This window comes from Convolutriloba macropyga, chromosome 9 (assembly GCF_964194025.1).
Source record: "Convolutriloba macropyga chromosome 9, txConMacr16.3, whole genome shotgun sequence".
Lineage (NCBI taxonomy): Eukaryota > Metazoa > Xenacoelomorpha > Acoela > Convolutidae > Convolutriloba > Convolutriloba macropyga.
In genome coordinates this window covers 37,203,857-37,227,277 of record NC_134476.1, presented here as the reverse complement: position 1 = coordinate 37,227,277, position 23,421 = coordinate 37,203,857, and the positions used below count along the sequence as shown (strand labels likewise).

The following is a 23,421-nucleotide window of genomic DNA, read 5'->3' as shown; positions in this document are numbered from 1 at the left end:
CCAATTTGATTCATACTTCGAGAATTTGACTTTTTGCACACGGTTTTCTAGATAAGATTTTAGAATTGTATTTGCTTGTGCACTTTAACCTAAAAGTTTAGTTTTGTGCAGAAGAGTAGGATGTGACAGATTCATTGGTTAAATATATCCAGGTGGTTAATTGGTTAAATATATCCAGGTGGTTAATTGTTTAAATGTTCTCCGATAAATTGATTGTAGATAAAATGAATAAATTTGAAATAAACAAGAGTTATAATTTCAGATCAAATTGTTCAAATTCGGACGGAAGTTGTTCAAAGCGACGATGATAGGCTCTCAAGGATTCCGTAGATGTCTATTGGCAACCTCTGCTAAACGAGCACCCGGTGGAGTAGTTAGAACCAGACGAGGCATGGCTTACCTTGATGGTATTAACGAAACACTGCCATTCAAGACTGGCAGCAAGTGGGGAATGCTAACTAAGGCTTGCCTGTTCTGCGCCACTGTCTCATCCCTACCCTGTTTTATTGTAGGATGGGGTACATACAAATCTAGAAGGGCTTAACCAATTCAATAAAACTCCAATAGTACTTGAACGAACGGACATTAACCTCACGACACGTGTATACTTTGAACAAGAACAAAAAATAATGGATGGAAAACTAATAATTATGAGTACCAAATATACGGTTAATCAAACTGAAACATTCGCTGTAATAATGGACTTTTAGGACTGATGAGTACAGTTATAGAATGATACTTTGATACTGTTGCATTTGGTATTTACTAATAAATTTTTACGGAGATATGTTGCCGCAAAAAGTTGACGTTGACTCAGAAAGATTCTGCCTCTGTTAAAAGCAACCAAGAGATAGCTGCCATCATTTAGTTGTCTTTGACGCTATATTTACTGCTTCAAGAGGAGCAATGAGTCTTCGACTGCGTTTTTCGTTCGCAAGGCACAATGTTTTCGGACATTGATGTGATGCATTATGACTTTAAGTGTTCTGGGTAAAGGGGAACAATGGGAAAAATGTGTCATTATTTGAGATCCGGAGAAATGTGTCATTATTGGCGCTTCAAGATTCTAAAATATTCTTCACTTTGTGCTCGTTTCGGTACATACCTACAGTTTGTTTAATTGCTCTCAAACGAAGTTTGTAGCAATTATACAAGTCCTGTCAGTCTTTTTTTTACAATTTTTCGCTTGACTGATTTTTCGTCTCAACCATTTGACTTTTCGTCCTCAAAAACGAGATAAACAGGTAGCGCACTGCGAGAAGTAAGTGCCCTTAGAGCTTTTGAGCTCACTAGTCTCCAAGTATGAGATTCACAAACTGTTTTGGAGATTTATACTTATGGTATGAAGGGCTGTCCTTGGAAGTTGACCCCTCTCACCCCCCTCAAAAAAACCCTACCCCTGCACATCGTTCATGTCGTAAGGGCCCCGTGCAACCAAAGACCCCCCTCCAACCGTTGCCCCCCCCCCCCCCCCCCGCTCCTCACAACTGCTGCCCGCCCCACCCCCCATCAGCCCGGTGAACCCCCTAACCTCGCTGCGCTCATCTCACGCCCCTTATATTAAGCTAAAGTTAGCATCACTAAACCCTGGTTAGCTACTGACGAAGCCAGCCGATCATTTGAGAGCAATTAGCCCGACGTTAGTCGGTTATGTTTATTTTTTGCAATATCTCTGAAGAAAATTCGAGAAATTCTCGACAATAAGTTTGAAGCATTAATTGAAAAGCAGACTGCATTAATTGTCTCTATGTTATTCGGGAGCATGATTATCTGCACCACCCATACACGCTCTCGGTTTTCGCTTGACTGCAAATGAATTTCCAGTATGCGGATAGTACGGATTAGGTGTGCCTGTTTATAATGGAGCCAGGAATTGTCCGTACCGCAAAACTGGGATACTGGAGATTCATATTGACCACCCTGTTTAATTGCTCTCAAACAAAATTTTTAGCTTTCATAATAGTGTTGTGGTCTTTTGAATGTGATTTTTTGCTTGACCGATTTTTCGTCGGACCCATTTGACTTTCGCTCTCAAAAACCGGATGACCAGGAAGCGCCTAGAGGGAATTAAGTTCTTTTAGAGTCTTTCAGTTGAAAAGTTTCAAATTATGCGATTCACAGAAAAAGTTTTGGTGAGATATACTCACGATGGGCGGTTCTTAGATTTTGACTCCCCCGTACACCCACTTCACCCTTCTCCCACATCAGCCCCCCAATCCTCACCTCTGCGCATTGTTCAGGCCGTCAGGATGTGTCCGAGTGCAGCTAAAGATCCCCCACCACCACCCATTGCCCCTATGAATCCTCCGGTGCACCCCAACCCCCCCCCCCGCTAGGCTCACATCAGGTCCCTTCAATAAAGCTAAAGCTAGACTCTCTTAATCGTTGCTCACTACGGACGACGGAACCGCTCGTCGGTTGTTTGAGAGCAATTTGCCCGACGTTATTTGGATATTTTTCATGACACGGATGTGGCGATGCCACTGTCGGGCATGATAGAATTTGCAATGTTTTTGCAGCTAGCGTCGCAGAATTGGGCCCCGAATTGAAAATAAACAACAACTCATGACGAGGAAACATCCATGATTCATCTCGGCAAGCAAATAGGCCGTCTCCCTTCGACTTGACTTCGAATTATCTTTGCAAACCAATTCAAATGCAAATGCTACTTTGAATGCTGTACATGCTCTTGAAGCAGCAGACGAGCGCAATAATGGGCAGATTAAAGTAATTGTTCAGAAAGACGCATTGTCTTTGAGGTGCTTTTTTTCTATGGTGCTTTTCTAAGGGTCTGTCAGTTGCCCTTAACAAATTGAACTGGTCAATTTCCAAAATTTGTATCCGCGGAACTGCTTTCATGATGCTCGCTAGAGCCCAAGGACAGCCCTATTTGTGTTCACAGAAACTCTACCAAAGAGGAGAGTTTTGAATCATCTAAATCTAGTCGAAAATGAAGCGAAAAAGCAATCAGTAATTTTGTTTCCTTGTCTCACCCAATGAGCGGGGAGACTCAAATTAACTACTCAACGACCGAATCAGGGTGGTCAAGAGGATTATACTGCACCATTGTATAATATATACTATAGTATACTCTTTTTTTTAGAAGTGGAATTGTCGTACCCAGATGAACTTCATGATCTTCATTCAGATTTTCCCTTGGCCCCAACAAAACAAAGTTGATGCATGCTGGCTGGGTGACTATCAGGAGGAGCTTTTGAATGATATGCGGATGAATGCGCCGCCTTCGAGTAACAAATTGATCCAGACCTTGTTCCCCAAAAAGAACTATATTTTACATTATCAAACATTGAAGCTCTACGTGCAGTTGGGGTTAAAAGTCGAAAAATTACCTCGATCACTCGCTTTTAACCAGTCAAAATGGCTAGCGCCATATGTAAGATTGAACACTCAGAAGCGGAAACAGTCCAAAAACAAGTTCGAGGAAAACTTTTATAAACTAATTGTGAACAGCGCATTCGGGAAAACGTGCGAGGGGAAACGTAATCGCCTAAAAGTAAAACTGGCTCGCAGTGAAGAGGAGACATTGAAATGGACCAGCGCTCCACGGCTGAACTCGTTCAAAATCATTGATGAGAACTTCGCAACGATCAGCTTGACTCAGACTGAAATAGAGTGGCGCAAACCAACTATCGAAGGTGCATGGATCTTAGATCTTTCGAAGAAATTCATGTATGACTTCCACTACAATAAAATGAAGAAACACTTCAACTGTAAACTATTGTACTCGGACACGGACTCGTTTGTTTATGAAATTTTCTCAAACGACTTCGCAGACTTGAAGCGGAAGACCGCAGAGAAGGACCTCTTGATTTCTCGAACTTTCCAACTAATCACGACATGTATGACCGAAGCAACGCAAGGGTGACATTGAAATTCAAAGATGAGACGGGAGGCAAGACGATTTCAGAGTTTGTGGGGTTGAAGCCGAAGCTGTATTTCATCAAACTGGCAGATGGTTAGTCAATTTTTTTCAAAACCTAAAAAAGTCAAGAAAACAACAAAAAGCAGAATGATTAAAGAAAAACCGGATAAAAAGTAAGAAAAAGAGACCTAGGATTAAATTTCCAAAAGTATTTAAAAGAAAAAACGAAAGGGAAAAAAGGTGAAACAAAAACTAGAATGCACGAACTTCTATTTTAGGTCTTGCAAAGCAGTCGGCCAAAGGTGTGACGCAAGACGCCAGGCGCATGATGACACATGAATTATACAAACAGGTTCTCACAGGAGGAGAAACTGTTCGACTTATCAACACCAGAATTGCTTCGAGCAAACACCGACTAATGACAGTTGTGTGCAACAAGAAGTCACTCTCGGGATACGATGACAAGCGGTTTATTTTAAACGACAAGATCACAACTCTACCATTTGGCCACCACGCTCTGCGCGAGGAAATGTTCATGCGTAACGTAGTACAGGATCCAGATTGGGGTTCGAGTGATGAGGAAGAAACTGTTGTACTCGTTGCCGAGTCACTAACGCCAGAAAGTCAACCACTCAATACACAGGTCCCCCAATGTCAGCAGAAGTCTGGTCTCCGCCTGATCCCGGTCTCAACCAGCGTGTTTACAGTGACGATGAGCTTGAAGCAGACATTGCAGATTTTACAAATCTGACTCAACAAGTGATTTTGACTCATCCTCATGTGTTTTTTACTCTTGACTTTTTGGTTTTGCGTTATCTACATTTTTTTAAATGACAAGTGTCACCAGCGACAAGTGTCACCGCAAGACGCATGTGGCGGCAATTCACTACTAAAAGTCAATTGAAAGGCGCGCCAAAATTGATGTTGATTTTTCAGTTTAAGATTAATTACTGTTTAAAGTGATATATCATAACCTCTAATGACGTAATTTGAAGCCCCTAGTGACTTTAGTTACACCCCCTCCCACTAAAGAACGCTCCGATCGATTTTTTACAAGCTCACTAGTAGTTAGAGATTAATTCTTTCGACGTTAATTGGTTAAGGTATACGATATTTATTTGCGATTTTATTTGTTTGCGATTTTTATTTGCTTGCGTTCCGTACAATAGAGACCTATTTATAGGTAAGATATCATAAAAAATCCTTATATATTGTGATTCAGACAATTAGCGAATGTGAAAACAGTCTTTTCCAAGCTATTCTTAGAGTTATAAGCTGAGTGTAGCTAAATTGTGATTGTTTTGGTTTTTGTTTCGTCTCATGATTATTTTTTCGTACTACATTGCTCTACGCCGCAAACCTCGAGACAGTTATTTCGATCATGTTTTTATGCCGCTCTCCAAATGAGTTTTTCTTCGTGATTGTGTTTCTTACACTCATTAGAAGTACGTTTTAGTTGAATTGTGTGATGATTTTTTGACCATCAGCGACATCTCTCAACTTTTAACACCAATATTAAAGCGACGAGGTTACTCTAAGTCTTTTCAAGGTCAATATAGGTTCACGCAAGGAGATTTTTACCAATAAACCTAGTCTATTTCACAATTACATCGTAAGTGCGCATATTAATCGCACCCCAGCTCTTGGGCTGTATTATGACTGCTATGTGATGATTTATTAAGATGATTTATTATGCGATGGCACGTGTTCCATACATGCGGGCTCATAACAATAGAGTTAATAACACTACAGAGTTCAGGGGTGTTCGCCTAGGGGAGAATCGCTCCCGTTTCAAGTCTTCCAGAGTTAATTCCGGATCATAGTTTTTTCCCCTATTTTGACAGACATGAACGTATATCGTCGGGTTTGAAGTTGCCAAAAGTTTTGTAGTCAAACTAATATAAACGTCAGGTGCATCTGTAGTTTAATTCCAATTATTTTACAGATGCATTTTACTGTACGCGACTTTTTTTAGTAGATACAGGCATTCATTGACAAAAGTAAGCGCTCAAAATCTATTAAAATACTGTAGATCTACTGTAGTTGAGTTATTGGGCAGTTAATTTATAGTTGTTAATTTATGGTGGATAGTTGAGTTATTGGATGCTGTCTGATCATGTACGTCTGTGAATTAGATAGACTACTGTTTTTTGAACTCATTGTTGATTATTGCGGCCTCCTTTCAACCCACAGAGAACTCGATACATAAAAAAAAACTGCAGACTAATTTACACTTTAGGCTCGAAGCGCGTGGTTTTTTTTTAATTCAAAGATGTGAATTCGATAAAAAAATAAGACGTCGAATTCGCAACCGTTGTTTTTGTTTGCCATATTTTACATCTGCGTTTAATTACAGTGCACGCTCGTTAAAGTTTTAAAACTGCACAGATTTAAATTTTTTTAGTAATAAAACTTTTTGCCTCCTGAGTGCGTGTAGTATAGGCAACATCAGGAAACTGAATTAAATACAGCTATAACTAATGGTGCGCTAAAAGGTTTTGGTGCATTTAAAGAAAATCTCAATTCAAAAAATAAGCATCTGCGATCCTGTCTTCGATTATCACAAAACTTTTAATGGGATAAAGCAAAAAACGTCTGGTGGCCTCTTCTGTTGCACTCCATAATAATACTGTTTTCAAAGTTAATTTTTTTTAGAAAACAAGAGTACTTAAGACTAGCCAGTTCTTTGAAAAATGAATCCTGGACGAATCAGCAACTATATTTATATATCACCGAACTTGCTAATGTATTTTAAGTGAAGTATGCAGGGGTCTTTAGAATTGATGTAACGGCAGAAACGCGTTAATTTGGACTTTAGTGCCCCGATTTTTAGACAGGTTAGATAAGTTTACTTTGATAAACTTTTTTCACCGGGCCATAAAAGTAGTGCATTGTTTATAGACCAAGAAAACTACACTCGATAGGCGGCACAAGCTGATCAGACATATTTATAATGGTTATAAACGTCGGTTATTTATCGTATTCATTATAATGACGAGCTGGCAATTGAAGGACTTCACATCTGTTTAAATAGAGCTCAGACCATAATTATTTTTGCACTGATGAGAACTAGAAGGCTTTTTCGATTGAAAAACTTTGAAATTTAAAATCTAGTAGTGAAAAACGGGACAGATACTTTTGTCTAACTAGCTTTGTTTCCTGGAAAAATGCTACATTTCAAAATTATTCCAGCATTCTTTGTGTTGTTGTTGGACGCGGCGATCACGTAAGTTCTCTTTTCATGCTAATCAATGGCTACGCTATATTAAATAAATATAGAAATTATTTTAAATGAGTACAGAAAGTAATTGCATAGGCAAGAAATTAACATAAATCATTGTGAAATGAAATCCCCCCATATTCGCCGTTTGTCTAAATTGGCTGCGATTACACAGGCGCTCTAGTCAGTTTATGGATTATTAAAAAAGGTTTCTCGTTTTCCTAAATACACAAATAAACCTAGCTGGATGAACTCACAACGGCACGCTGAATGGTTTATCAGAAATAACTTTTTTGTCAAATGTTTTAGCCCAAAAGGCACTAGAAAATAGATTTCATATTGCCAAGCTGATAGTACCTCTCATAGCCACTCTCTCGTCTTTGACGAGAACTCGTGTTTCCAACTCAAATAATTTTTTGAATTATTCAAATTTTAAAAGCAAATCCACGTCTATTTAAAATGCATTCAAATGAGTTTGTTAGCACAACAAACTGATAACAAGAATTTTAACTTCTGCTTTTCAAGTATTGCTCAGGTATACAAAGAAATCGGAACCTTCATTCTAAGAAGAGTCGTATTCGTATCAAATTTTTAAAACATGAGTCACCTCTATAAACAGCCTGGAATCTGGAATTTTCTACATTAGACCAAAAACATATGGTTAGATAGTTGGAGGACAGGCATTTTAAGGGAAATTCAAAAATGGACCATTATTGTGATTCAACTATAATGAAAAAATGACAATTCTGTTGATGTTAAATTTCGATACCAAAAACTTAAAAAATGGTGCAAAATTATCGTGCTTATATTTCATTTTCAAGAGTTATGCATTTTTATTTTAAGTAATCTCCTTTATTTTAAATCAGTTTTACATTGACAATTGAAAACGAAAATTTTGTTGCCAAACCATTCCATATAGTCTGTTCTTTATTCAAGAGAATGTAACGATCAGAAAGTAAATTACATTTCGAAGAGAAACAATGTCTTGCAGTATTTTTAATAATTTTGCAATCCATAAGCTCTCAACGCACACTACTTACTATTGCCTAATTGTCAACCGAGTCTTTTTCTTTTTTAAAAAATTGCACAAAAATACAAAGAACAACCAAGTTTTGTAAGTGTACAAAAAACTGCTTCAAGTCGAATATTGAAACATATTGAAATTTTTTAAAGCTTGAAAATGATTTTTAATAAACATGATAATTGTGAAGGTTTAGGCAACTACAATTAAAAATGTTTTTATCTTATTATTACAATAGTAAATTATCCTAAGATAAGTGATACTAAAAAATTTGAATTACACTGATCAAAGTAGAAGAAACTTCACCGCAAAATGGCTGAAAATTGGACAGCGAACAAGAAACATGGATAAACCTCTAAATGTTTAAGTATATTTGTCTCAGTTTTCTATAAATATTCCTAAAAATTAACTTGAAATCAGTTACATCTTCACGAACGGTTAAATCTTCAAATCAAATAAAAAATAGCCAAAAATTAAAGGTACTTATAAGCATTTGTTTTTTTTTATACAGTAGTGTTAAACTCCTAAACGATCATTTTTCTTTCATTTAATAAAACTTACGAAATTGCCTAAACAATAATACGCAATTCATTATAAGATTGCTAACAACCCTAACTTTGAAAAGAAAATTTTTAGACAAATTTTTTATAAAAACCGTTTAAAACATAAATCCAATTGTACTGTAATAGCTTAATAAAAAATAAGCAATATTAAGTTATTTGCAAAAAATGCAATAGAAATAGGTGGTTGCCGAAATATTGGTTAAATTGCCTAGAAAAAAAATCATTTGAGAGAAGTCTCCAAATTACAATAACAGCACCCTCAATTATCGAAAAAACTGGAAAAGCAATCAAAGGAAACGGAGTAATATCACCACATAATACAATTAATTTTTAGATAAAACAAGAAATTCAAAACCAAAAAACAGCTTTAAAAAATTCACTCACATTGCGTAAAATTTGCACACTTACATTTCTGGCACTTTCAAATGAAGGTTTGTACAAAAGACCCAGTCCTTTTTTATCTGCTGTTCAAATTTCAACATAACAGCTTCTGCGAACTTTATTCACTCCCTGTCTTTCGGTTTCTTTGCTCGTTCGCAAAAAAGAAATTCGAAAACAAACCAAAGTTCTCTTTGCGCGAACAAATGGTTTCTCAATGAGCTAATATCTCTTTGCAAAAGGCATCAAAGCAGACAGAAAAATAACCCAAGAAAATTTAGCCAAACTAAATTAATATAAAAAGTGTGGAAACTTTATTTCATTTTTCTTATGTTGAAAGTAAACTAAATATACGAACATATTGAATTCACAGAGATCTGTTTTGAACAAAAATTGTATTAAAAAATTCAAATTTTTTGTAATGAAAAATTCAAATTTCACAGAAAAAAAGAAAATTTGCACCGAAAAATCTATCCAATTGTATTAAACAGTGTAACTAATATTAGATTTCAATTCAATTACCAATGATTTCAATAAAAGATGCAATGGGCCAAATATCGCAAAAACAGACATAGAAAGCTGCAAAATAGTTGAAAAAGAGTCAAATTAGACTTAAATTCCCAGTAAATAAAAGAAAAAGGTATCAAACATCCTGGATATTTTTTTCAGTCTACGTTACGTTAACTTGTTACCACAAAATAAAAACTCTGAAACTGTCGTGTGAAAAAATAAATTCATTCGCTTAGCAAATTTTTTTTGCATCTAAATTCTACTGCTCTGATTCAACGGACAAAGGATATGAACAAAAGATACGAACAAAATAATCGTTTTTATCTCGTTTCTTCAGACTTTGCCACTAGATCATATTATTCCTTGAATTCATATTCTCCCTGAATTTCCTTTTTTAGCTCGCTCACTTACAAAATAAAACAGAACACCATAGCACCTCTTCGAGTTGTAAAAACAGAAAAGCTCAACATCTCTTCGAGTCTTCTATACTCCTAAAAACACTTCTCCTATACTCCGCTTCCAATGGTGCTATAAACTAATGAAAATTAAGCAAAGAGTCATTCAAAGTTGATGGTTTTTGGAGAGAAACAATTTTAGGATCTTTTCTGCTAGCGCTCCGCCGCTTAGTATTCCACACATCATTTATGCATGTTTAAACATACTGTTATAGTTACGTAGGTCTACATAAACATATATTTGCAATGTGCTTTTTTGAAAAGTAGCTCAGCTATAGTTTGAAAATATTTTAACGATATAATAATACAAGCATCAATAAAAATTTCTGTATTATATCTTTTTTTGCGTTACCGAATGCAAGAAGGGCTCGGTTTTCTCATTTTTTAAAGGGAACTATTCTAATAGTGCCTTCAATCTACTTGGACACTCTTGTTTCAATGAAACTCAATTACCACTTTTACAATTCGCAAAAACTTAGATTTTGTGGGGTTGCTAAAATAACGGCTAGATAGGGCTGGGTGTGGGGTTGGGGTGGAGGTGGGATAAAAACTGATAGCATTTCACGCATTTTGGTTTATAGCATTTTAAGCATTTATAGCACGCTGCAGGCTTCAGCTTTTCATTACGCTAAAACGATTTTTAGATTTCTTTTGAAATACTTCTTGAAGACAACTTTTCAAGCCTTATCATGACCTTGGAGTCTGCTCATCAAGATTTTTTTATACAGTTCAAGCTGCTCTTTCAAAAATAGTTATGATTATGTACATTCTTGGAAAAGTTCATCTGAGTTCACCAAGATTTTTTTCCCACGTTTCCAAATTCTTGATAGAAGCTCCAATGGGAAGAATTAATACCATAGATTTATTTCAGGAGCGCAAAGGACTGCAAAGAAAGTGAGTTTAACGCCTATGTTACGCTTGCCTTCATTTTAAATTGAGTTGTGAGATTAATAATTGCTTAATTTCATTGAAAACAATCATGGTTTGGTTCCAAATATTTAATTCAAACAAAAGACAGTTGATGCTGCCGAAAAAATAAAAAGTTCAGAACAGTAAAACAGCGCTGGTGCATCTCTATCAGCTTCATCATATTTTCGCTTCTTAACTGTATACACTTATAATATTGTTAATCAATTAAATTATTATCCTATCATCAATTCAATGAGGTCGGTAACTTCAGTTTTCTTTTAGAATGTCCACTGGGCTTCCAACGTGTCCATGGTGAGTAAAGTAACCACCAGCTTACATATCAACATCAAATATTTCGTAACTGCCAACCCCCACCCCCCTCCCCCCATTTTTGTACAGAAAACTTCTCGCTTTGTTGGAGTGCTTTCCAGACCAAAAATGTCGTATTAATTTAAAGATTTTCCAGTAGAATTTCACCACAGCGAGATTTTTCAAGAAACCTTTATTTTGAAAAAGTTAGTATGAACATAATTTGTCGACCATTTTCGTCCAATTTCGGTCCAATTTGGAAAAGCTCTCGGTGTTTTACGGACATTTTTGCTGTTTGTAAGATATTTGGCTAAAATGTCGTCTTTTGAATTTGTTCTGAGAAAAAAGTAGCTTCATTTGAACAACTATTTTCGGCTTCTGAGGGCATCCCGGACCAATATAAGTAGTACCATTTACTCTTTGAGCATTGAACTAAACGAGCATTTTTTAAAAAATGCAATTATTTAAACAAAATAAATTATAAAATTGTTTCTTCCTTCTGCCTAAATTTCTCAATTTTGTGACTTTTCCTCTTTCCACAAAAAAAACAATGCTGAAAACTAATATGATTGCAATCTCAAAGAGCGCTAATAATATGTTCCGAACACTTTGTGTCAGCATCTTTTAATGTGAAAAAGTATGTTGCTACCAGCAATAAAGAATCTTTTAATGTTTCGCTTTTCAAAATTTGATTAACTTCTTTTTTTTATATTCAATATGGGAATTAAATGCTTTAACTGGCCTTCGAGAGCCACGTAATTTTTTCGCTTAAACGCTTTAAATTTTTTTAATTTTTGGGGAGCAATTGACTTTGTGTCAAAAACAGGGGAATGCATAAGCAACCTTTCTCAAAAACTGTGATAAAATTATGGATAAGTTGTTGCCCATTTTTCACTGCTGGCCACAGAAACAAAAATAAATCGATTACTACTGCTGCATTCATTTCGTCAATTTTCTGATTTGTTTCCTCCTTCGATATAAATTCGGCCAATTCAAATCAAAATTGAATCAATTTTTGCATTAAAATATGTAGCATCCTTTTTATTGCTCTCTGAAAAAATCAAAGTCATGAAAAATCAAAAACAAAAGTTTTTGAAAAAGTATTGTGCGTTTTTTCTCATTTTTGGTCAATTTTGGCTAATATATTCTTCAATTTGACAACTTTCAACCATTTTGCTTCTTTTTAAAACCAGTGGCAGCTTTTCTTGATTATTGCAATGTACTTTAAAATTTATATATTTTACAATGTTTGTGATAAAACCTGGTAAGAAAAACAATTGAAAAAGTGGTTCAAATTTCAATGAGACATGTTTAGAACTAAGGCAGAAATGTACTTAGAGCGCATGTTCTGAATGAAGTAGATATCTGCTAGCTAATCATGTGTTTTTGTTACCATTTTAAAGACGAAAAGTTTATGCTGACATTTATGTGTGTTTATAACTTGTATACTCAACTGTTGCTTTTTGCCAATTGATTGCAAAAAACTTGCAATTGCAGACCTTTTTTCAAATTAAAGTTTTCACTTACTGTCACTATACTGTTGTCAAATTAGCAAATTGACTTCCTGAAAATTCTCTCTCTTTAAATTTGAGTGTTTTTCACCCAGTGATCTTCAACTAGTTTATGTTGTAGCTTAGGAAAGCCCGAAATCGTCTGAAAAGTAATTCATGGTGGGTAACCTACTCAACGGAATTTAAGCTACGGATCAGTTTTACGCAAAATTGTTGCCATTTTGTTGCTAATTCAGCTGATTGTTTGAGCCATCTGTCGTAATAGTAGTTTTCATGTTGTTTACAGAAAGGAATAAAATTTCTAAGTTGATCCGGGAGCTAAAATTCAAGCTCGGATGATGTTTTTGGGTAGTCAATCACTGTTTTGGTAGCTTTTTTTTACCGTAAATGTGGTTATTTAGTCATTTTTCAAATAAAACGATTGTCCCGGAACAACTAATTGTTCCGACCCCTCTTGAGGGGTGGAGGAACTATATACTCAAATGTTTTTTTTGTTCAGTCAATTTTGGCCGATCGATATATTAATTGTAGAGAGTTGAGACTGGTATCATTACAAAGCTTGTCCAGCGTAGAATATGGAATTAAAAAGATTTTTTTTATTTTCGTTTTTTAAAAGGGAGTTGTCGAGGTTTAAATTTTTGAGAAAATAGAGTGAATTCCGTTGATTTTATTCACAATTTCCGGAATTTTTGACTCAATTTTCTCTAATTTTGCTGAAGTCTGTTAAATTTTTTTAAGAAAGTGTTGTTAATCTTATTGTTAAAGACTAAAAAATTTTGTCGGCTATTTTTTTAAAAAATATTTTTGTCAAAAATTCTGGCTAAATATTTCAAAATTCAGACTTTTTCATCAAAAACAGCACGAAATAAGTTTCTCTCAGTCCACTTTGATTAAATTTGCAGAAACTACACACCCAAACACCATTAAAACAATCTTTGTAGGCTACAAATGGGCTATTCCTACTTCAATTTCCATTAGGAGTGCTCCGTAATTAAAACTTTGCCGTTTTTTGCTAAATTTACTTGTTGATTATCAAAAACGCAGCATAATTTTATTTTTTAACTAACAAAATATCTATATCAATAACATTCACAAAATAAAGTGTTCTTAATGGACGAACAGCGTTAGCAGAGCTAGTTTTGGACCAATCTTGGACTGTTACAATCCAAAAACAATTCGAATTGTAATGAGTCGGTCTTTTTTATAAAAATAATTCGATCTTTCTTATATATTATTTAAATAAGAGAACAATTAAAAAGCTCACTAGTGATAGTTCCAATTCGCTTCCTAAATGGCTCCAGATTGTTGTATCTAGTGTATAGTCTCAAGGGTTTCTTTTAGAAGAATAAACGAATCCATTTAATTTTTTCATATTGTAATTAATGGCTTTCATGTCTTTGGAATTGAATTTTTTTTGAAAAAAAAAAACAAGTATTTTTTATTTTTGCCTTTTTTCTTTTTTGTCTATTTGTTACCTGGTTTCATTAATGAGAGGTCACATAATAAATTATTGGTGTTCGAAGAAGGTGCAATCGAACATATTTTGAGGGCCAAAGTATGGCTTTACGGCTGCGAAATCGTTTTCTGGAAAAAATTAACTGTTTACTGTTTGTTTTCTATTTACTGTTTTTTTTGTAACCGCATAAAAATTGAATACCGACAGTTCTCAATTCCCATCTTTAGAAACACTGGTAATTGTAACCCTATGGGGTTTTTTGGTTGATTTTTAATGGTTTTCATTACTTTGAATTTAATTGATTTAAAAAAATTAGCGAGTTTTTCAAATTTACTGTTTTTGTTCTTTATTATCTAACTGTTACCAAGCTTTATTATCGACTGGTCCCATATCTTTTCTGGTGATTTACAAGTTTTTTTGTTTAGTTTCAGTTTTATCTGACGCTATTTTGACTTTACTATTAGGTTTTGTTTTTAAAACGGACATATCTTTTCGATGCAATTAATGTTTGCTGTTATTGTTTGAATTTGGTGTCGTCTTGACTCGTTTTCTTAATATTGGCATATATCATCGATCTAATGTATCATTTTTTACTCAACTGAGTTATTTGTTTTGGAGGCTATTTTTCGTTCATACACCATTTTCTTTTTCGAAAAATACTTGAATTTTTAGGGTTTTCTATCTGTTCCTCATTTGTTAGACAATTATGCCAAAATTGTGGATAAGCGGGGTCGGAACCTTATGTGCAATCGCACGTTACCGAGCCCCCTTGTTTTTTTATATTAACTCACATTTATCCGGACTTAATCCAAAAGTTTAAATTCAAACTCGGATGATTTTCGTGCGCAGTTAGTTAATCACTGTTTCGACTTTTAGGATCCTGAAGTACGAGGTTTTAAATTTAAAAAATTTTAATTTCGTTTGGGTCCGGGCTCAAAATAAGTGTGAATTCTCTCGCTGTACCGTGAATCTAATGTGTTGTAGTTTTCATATTAGATTGCCCTTTAGGTCTGAAGCACTGCTATCGATTGTTAATTGATTTGGGTCCTGTGAGTCATGACAAGGGTGTGGCTGCCTGTGGATTCGAGAAGGGTGCCACTCTCGTCACTTTCGATCATAAAGGAGACGATGTATGCAACTTTACTCATCACATTTATTTTCTAACCAATTTTCTTCTTCCTATTATCTTTTTCTGAGCCGTTTTCGTCTTTAGTCAAAAGTTACTTTTCGGGATCGGTTGAATACAATAAATAATTACGCTTTGGTTCATAGTTAATAGTGAATTTTTTGCTCCCCGTACAATTAATTTTTTCTAAGTTTTTCACATAACGGCGTAACTTCTGACTATAAGAACGGAAATGCAGCTTGTGTTGATCCTGCGTGTCCTGTTTGTAATGCACATGTTATGCGGTCCAATTTTTGCTTTTTACTCTAGATGCTTTTGGGTAAAATTTCACCGTAAGGCTGAAAAGTGTAAAAGGGACAGGTTTTACCATTTCGGGATAGGTTTTAATATATGTAGAAATTTGTACTTTGCTTAGGCTGACTAGCTGGGGACTGCCTAGCGCCCAAAACTCTAGCAAATTGAAAGGGATTTTTTCATGGCTCTCAGACCTCTAACAAAGGGTTCTTTTGTCCCCACTCTGCTCTTGTTGAGTGTAAGATACTCTAGTTGCAATAATAAGTTGATTCGAGTAATCAAATAACATCAAATGAATGAACAAGAAATGTAAAAGATCACAAAATCAAATCAAAAATCAATCAGGGTTTTATTATGAAAGATGGTTCACAACTTTAATTTTGTAACCAAACTCACAACTAAAGAGCTAACATTCTCTCAATTCTACCAGATCTCAATATAGACGCTTGATCTAACTGCGGTTCTCTGGTGTTCTCGGTGTTCTGATTTCCAGTGGCGCAAACCCGCGTTCTGGTTTTATCAAGTCAATTCAACTCTCTCAACAATGTTTTTGCTTTCACAACTTCTCTACAGGTCAACTCCTAAGCTACAGCTGTTGCTATGGTTATGTTTTGGTGAAGTTGTTTACTCCTTAGTAACTAATCAAGCAACAACGTACAAGAAAGTTCAAACAAACGTATCTATTAAATTCGCATTATGGACCACATTAGTTATGACGTTCTGAAGTAGTGTTTGTTACGACTTCAAAAGAACAATTGAATGGCATGATCGCCTTCTATACACATTGTTGACTTCTACTCAATCTATTCAAACTAAAACAAAAGCAGTATCAGACTTGCGATGCTACCAATTAATTAATCGGTCAGCCACTCAAATCAAAAGTTTAAGCCTTATTTGGAAGTTTTAAGTCCCCTATGGTTTCTAGAAAAAGTTTTCCAAAAGTGACAACGAATAATATTACCCCTATGTATGAACTAATACCCTACTATGTTAAAACACGCTACGACAAATACGCGGAGATAGCCAAGGTTTATAAAATTTAACCCCCTGAAGAACTAATTATTTTACCTACTCAACTTTTAGATCCACATTGATCTGTGCCACTGACATTCCGTTCACCAAAAATTGTTCAATTGCAAGCCAATATACATGCTAACAAATTGTTGCGGACCGATTTTTGGATTTCAATTTGTATCCAATTTTATTGCGTTTTTTTTTTAGAAAAGTAGGATTTGCCAAATTCTGCACTCCTGCCTTCTAGATCATTATTCACCCGAATAATTGCTAACTGGCATTTGACCTAAATTTTAACCAACCTTAATCTTAAAAATATTCTACTTGTCCTTTTGATACTTCTAGTCTCCCTTGTCAGTAGATGTTTCCTCATGCATACATTACTTTTTCTTTATTAGTTCCACAACCCATCACATCAGACTTATTCACTTAAATTAGCCTATTATTATTAGGCCTAATAGAAAACTTTTTGAACCGTCGTTATCTACAATTAAATGTGAATAGTGCACCAACGTATTACTCTAGAACGTTTATCAAAATTACATCAATTGTTTTCAAATGAACAAAAATGGCTAAAGCTCCCAGAAGGATTACGCAAGTCAAAAATTTGTCTGTGTTCATAGTTAATAGTGAATTTTTTGCTCCCCGTACAATTAATTTTTTCTAAGTTTTTCACATAACGGCGTAACTTCTGACTATAAGAACGGAAATGCAGCTTGTGTTGATCCTGCGTGTCCTGTTTCTAATGCACATGTTATGCGGTCCAATTTTTGCTTTTTACTCTAGAGGCTTTTGGGTAAAATTTCACCGTAAGGCTGAAAAGTGTAAAAGGGACAGGTTTTACCATTTCGGGATAGGTTTTAATATATGTAGAATTTTGTACTTCGCTTAGGCTGACTAGCTGGGGACTGCCTAGCGCCCAAAACTCTAGCAAATTGAAAGGGATTTTTTCATGGCTCTCAGACCTCTAACAAAGGGTTCTTTTGTCCCCACTCTGCTCTTGTCGACTGTAAGATACTCTAGTTGCAATAATAAGATGATTCAAGTAATCAAATAACATCAAATGAATGAACAAGAAATGTAAAAGATCACAAAATCAAATCAAAAATCAATCAGGGTTTTATTATGAAAGATGGTTCTCAACTTTAATTTTGTAACCAAACTCACAACTAAAGAGCTACCATTCTCTCAATTCTACCAGATCTCAATATAGACACTTGATCTAACTGCGGTTCTCTGGTGTTCTCGGTGTTCTGATTTCCAGTGGCGCAAACCTGCGTTCTGGTTTTATCAAGTCAATTCAACTCTCTCAACAATGTTTTTGCTTTCACAACATCTCTACAGGTCGACTCCTAAGCTACAGCTGTTTCTATGGTTACGTTTTTGTGAAGTTGTTTTACTCCTTAGTAACTAATCAAGCAACAACGTACAAGAAATTTCTAACAAACGTATCTATTCAATTCGCATTGTGGACCACATTAGTTATGACGTTCTGAAGTAGTGTTTATTACAACTTCAAAAGAACAATTGAATGGCTTGATCGCCTTCTATACACATTGTTGACTTCTACTCAAGCTTTTCAAACTAAAACAAAAGCAGTATCAGACTTGCGATGCTACCAATTAATTAATCGGTCAGCCACTCAAATCAAAAGTTTAAGCCTTATTTGGAAGTTTTAAGTCCCCTATGGTTTCTAGAAAAAATTTTCCAAAAGTGACAACGAATAATATGACTCCTATGTATGGCCTAATACTCTACTATGTTGAAACACGCTACGACAAAAACGCGGAGATAGCCAAGGTTTATAAAATTTAACCCCCTGAAGAACTAATTATTTTACCTGCTCAACTTTTAGATCCACATTGATTTGTGCCACTGACATTCCGTTCACCAAAAATTGTTCAAACGCAACCCAATATACATGCTAACAAATTGTTGCGGACCGATTTTTGGATTTCAATTTGTATCCAATTTTATTGCGTTTTTTTTAGAAAAGTAGGATTTGCCAAATTCTGCACGCCTGCCTTCTAGATCATTATTCACCCGAATAATTGCTAACTGGCATTTGACATAAATTTAACCAACCTTAATCTTAAAAATATTCTACTTGTCCTTTTGATACTTCTAGTCTCCCTTGTCAGTAGATGTTTCCTCATGCATACCTTACTTTTTCTTTATTAGTTCCACAACCCATCACATCAGACTTATTCACTTAAATTAGTCTAATATTATTAGGCCTAATAGAACAATTTTTGAACAGTCGTTATCTACAATTAAATGTGAATAGTGCACCAACGTATTACTCTAGAACGTTTATCAAATTTACATCAATTGTTTTCAAATGAACAAAAATGGCTAAAGCTACCAGAAGGATTACGCAAGTCAAAAATTTGTCTCTGTTTATAGATAAAACAAAAATAACAATTAATAAATAGGCAATTCAATATAACTTTCTGTTACGTCTTATCTACACAATAACTGGTTATTTGAAACATCGAATCTTTTCATCATTTACTCCGGCCATCTCAACAAGAATTCTGTTTGAAGGATTTAGTAACTGTAAATTCAATTAAATTGGTTCAACTCACTTATCTAGACGTGTCAAGAAGTTCATATTGTAAACTATGCAACTAATGAGCTCTACCTAATATTCAAAAACCAAGTTTTTGTGTTTAACAACTGATACTCCATGCAACCTCTACCCGTTATAGTTTGGATTACAATACCCAGCAATTTTTTCGCCACCTAAACAATCTTACTACCATTAACTAATATTTCAATCTAACTCTATCACTTTAACGACCATTTGTTAGACACAGAAACTAATTTGAAACACAAAACTAGATACTAAATTATTAAGCTATTGTGCTGAAGATTAGGAAACTGTTTGTACTTTTTCAAAATATTTCTTTCTTCGATGCTTGAAGGAATGTCCTGCTCCATCTCTCCTTCCAAATTGTCTGAAGCCACATTGTCCCTTGTGACATTGAGTCTCAATTATCGTTGAAACAGAATCCTTTCTGACAGAGCTCCTCCCTTCTGCTGTGGACATCGCCCGTCGATCCCATCAACGCATAAATCAAATCGACTACTGACTGAGAGTCCCCCTTCTGTTGTAGACTACATCTTGTGTGCTATCAACAGGTGGGGACAACATAATAGGCATTGCATTGACTTCCTCGCTTCTGCTTTCAAAGTCGATTGAAGACCCCAAAGAGAATTGATTACATTATTTTCTATGGCTTTGGCCCTGACGAACGCAGTTAAACGTCGCTCCCAATTGAAACCATTGGTTATCGGAGTCTCTTTCAACCATCCACATATTGTTGTGCCTTGTATCTCCCTCATTAATTCACTGACATTCCTCTATTCCCTCGACTCCGTTATTCAATTTCGGTTCCGCGTATCTGCCCTCCCCTCTATCTGAGGTCATGCCATTAATGGTTCTTGATTGTTCCACGGAACTTCCAGCTTCACTGTCAAGAGTAGATCAAAAGTCCAACACTTCGGTTGTGATCATATACAACACACGGGTTTTCAGGTCTGGTTGCGCCTCCTCTACTTCTGTATCGTCCATCAATTCCTCAGTACTGGAGTGTTCCCTTCTTTTGCCTAGCTCAATCTGCTTTCTGTTTGTTTCATTCAACTTCTCACACTTCCGCAAGGACCTTTTTGTATGCTCGGCATTTACTGAACTTTAAACATTTTTGTCTTCTTGAGGACATTTTTCCACTGCATATTTTCACTACGCAGAGAAAATTTTGATATGTTTATTGCACTTTCCGGAACTAATGGACATTTTTCAGACCTTGAAACGCAATCTTTAAACACTTGCTTGAGTTCCTTCAAATCTGGTTCTTGTCTCAACTCGTTTGTTTCTACCAAAGAACATCATAAAATTTGGTCTTGCTGATTCCAATTTTTCGATTTTGCTGCTGGGTTCCGTGAATCATTAACTTTTTTCGACTTTTTCGAACTCTAACCAACTCTAAACGTTTTCAACTGATGTCTGAAAACCGACAAATGATACCAAGACTCCACACGCACTCGCTCATCCAAGACATCACTGCCTCCTCCTTCCCCAAGATGCGTTTGACTAATAGTGTCTACTACTTCGTTATAGCTGCGAAAAATGTCTGTCAACATATTAACCAACGCCAATGCTGTTTCAACTCGAGGACAAACAAATGTACACTCCCAATCACAATGGTATCTCAAGCTCTGCCTGTTTTGGATCTTTTTCAATAAATCAACTGTTTCAAACACGTTTAAAGCTGTAGTGCCCTTATCTCTTAAAACAAATAACGAGTCTTGCCCAACTTTAATTCGATCCTGATCGCTGGTGCCGTATGTTCAAACACTCTTTAAAAGTTTTCCGTTCTCGCCATCGAAACCAATTGAGGTCGTTTCTGTAATTCGTTAATGGTCCTCTGAGTAATTTTTTCTGGCGATATGCAGTGGTCAAGCTTTTAAATCCAATGGGCGTTCTATTTTGTTGGCTTTTGTATCTTGAACACCTCAGCTGTCTCCCACGACACAACACCATTGGAGCCTCAGTTCGTGTTGCTGCCCTCGTTCTCGAAGTGAAGTGCTTTGTCAAACACCTCGTTCCGGTCAGCAGTCGACGTGTCTGTTTCGTCCAATTCAAAAACTCGTGCTGTATCCCAATACAGACATTCTCCATAACCCCTCGAAGATAGTTGAGATCTATCTTGGCCATCTTTCCCTCGGAATCTCTGGACTATGCCTCTGCTACTTTCAAAATGAACAATTGCCCGTGTACTAGTTTCCTCCTCCAACTCAATTTCTTCAACATAAGGATCCATCAGTGATTGAAAACTGCACACATTTTTGGCCGTTTATGCTGGGAGATAGCCAAGGTTTATAAAACTAACTTCCCGAGAAACAAATTTTCTTTCCTACTCAACCTTTAGATCCACATCTATTTGTCTCACTAACATTTGGTTCACCAAATGTTGTTCAAACGCCACCCAATATACATGCTAACAACTTGTTGCGGACCGATTTTTAAATTTGAAGTTTAATCCATTTTTGTTGCAACATTTTTGTGAGAAAAGTAGGATTTCCCAAATTCCACAATATAGAAAATTACTTTTATAATCACGCAGGTCAGGTATCAAAAAGGTTTGACATTGCATGAGTTTTTCGAACGTTAAATAATTGAGTGTCGAATATACATTGTAAAAAAGTTGATAATTGTTGTAGTATATTAACTTCAAATATTGTTTATTCTTTTAAAATCTGAAAGTAAAGAAAATCTGTACCTAGACAAAATTTTAATAAATTAAACAAAAATGGTTTCCACGAATTCGGTAACCCACTTGGGGTGTACAAAATTTACTGCATCTTATCTGTTAAGTGTCTGTTCTGTTTTCAAGACACGACCTTATACCGACTAAAAACTCAGTTTTGCGTTAGGTTTGGTTAGCAGAGTAAAAGTTTTTAAACTTTCAATTTTGGCCTTATCAATGGTGAACTGTTATACGAACTAGTTAAAACTCGCATTGAAACATTTTCACAAAACATGTTTATTTAAATTTTTTCAATTTTTAATCTGACGTGTTTTTTGTTGTTTTTTACTGTTTTAATCCATTCGGCAAAAAATTGTCTGGCAAAGTTTGAACAGAACACTGTCTTTACTGATATCTTTTGTTATTGAATGTTTTTGTTTTGAAAAGGACCCTAATATTTAGGAGTTTCCAAGCGTTCGTGCTTGTTGCCCGGGCTGTGAGGTAAAGTTTTTGAAGATTGTTTTGAAATATATTTGCTGTTGTCAGTAATGTCATATCTCTATTCATAGAGGAATAACTTGAGTAAATGGTAACATATGTGAATAATATCATAGGATTAATTTTCTTTGGAAAATTTTAAGTCTCATGCAAGGCGTCAAAAAATGTGTAATTGGAGTTACATATTAATTTTCTTAAATCAAATTTTCGGTAGACGGAACTGGATTAATTTTTTTTGTTGTTGCTGTTGTTTTTAAATTGCTTTTTCTCAAACATGTAAATTAATAATATAACCGAAGGGTTAAAGTTTACGTGCCTTCAGAAAAGTCAGGAATATTTATTGAATTAATCAAAAATTATACATTAATCTTCTGTTTATTAATTGACGTTACCCATGAAGCTGTTCGTTCCACTATGTATAAAAATAAGACAGGAATGATCCTAACTGTCTCGCTATTGGAAAAATTTCATGCTGACGTTGAAAAAACTCTGTTAAAATTCTCTTTAAAAGAGTTTTGTTCTCCATCACTCTTACTTTAAAGGGTAACTTATTCCATTTTTGTATGCTCTTCAAGATCAAAGATCTTTTACTCTGCTTTGTATAGTTTTGCGTTCTTATTATCAGCTGTTTTGTCCGTTTGTTCTGTTTTAACTGTAGGTGGTTTGTACATTTTTTAATTATTTCTGATACTATCCTCTGATTCAGGTCTAGGTGGAGTTTGAAAATACTAAACTTTGAAATCATTAATTCAGCTGGTAGGACATGCGATTTGACAAGGATCGAATTTACGACGCATATAACACACTTTTATTCCCCAATTAATTTGTCGATTTATACGCTGTTAGCTTTATGCTGACAATGTTTGTAAATAAACTCCACTGAACGACAAATGAGACAGGACTAAAGGTTTGAAAACTTGCAGCCTTACTTCCAAAAGTATATGGTTTCTTACCAGATATTCTGAGCGAATGGCGGTCGCCATTTTCTTAGAACTACATTTAGATGTGCTTCAAAGGTCAAT

The 23,421-nt window shown here is 35.3% G+C and overlaps 1 protein-coding gene across 1 annotated transcript in view; it reads left to right on the top strand.

The window, feature by feature from the left end:
• The first annotated feature begins 6,811 nt into the window (after positions 1 to 6,811).
• Positions 6,812 to 23,421, top strand: part of LOC142345368 (uncharacterized) — a 32,546-nt gene continuing 15,936 nt past the window's right edge. Inside the window, exons 1-4 of the mRNA XM_075397400.1 lie at positions 6,812 to 7,109; positions 10,902 to 10,924; positions 11,222 to 11,251; positions 15,224 to 15,345. Of these exons, the coding sequence (XP_075253515.1) occupies positions 7,051 to 7,109; positions 10,902 to 10,924; positions 11,222 to 11,251; positions 15,224 to 15,345 (234 nt within the window). The 5' untranslated portion in view covers positions 6,812 to 7,050. The remainder of the gene's footprint in view (positions 7,110 to 10,901; positions 10,925 to 11,221; positions 11,252 to 15,223; positions 15,346 to 23,421) is intronic.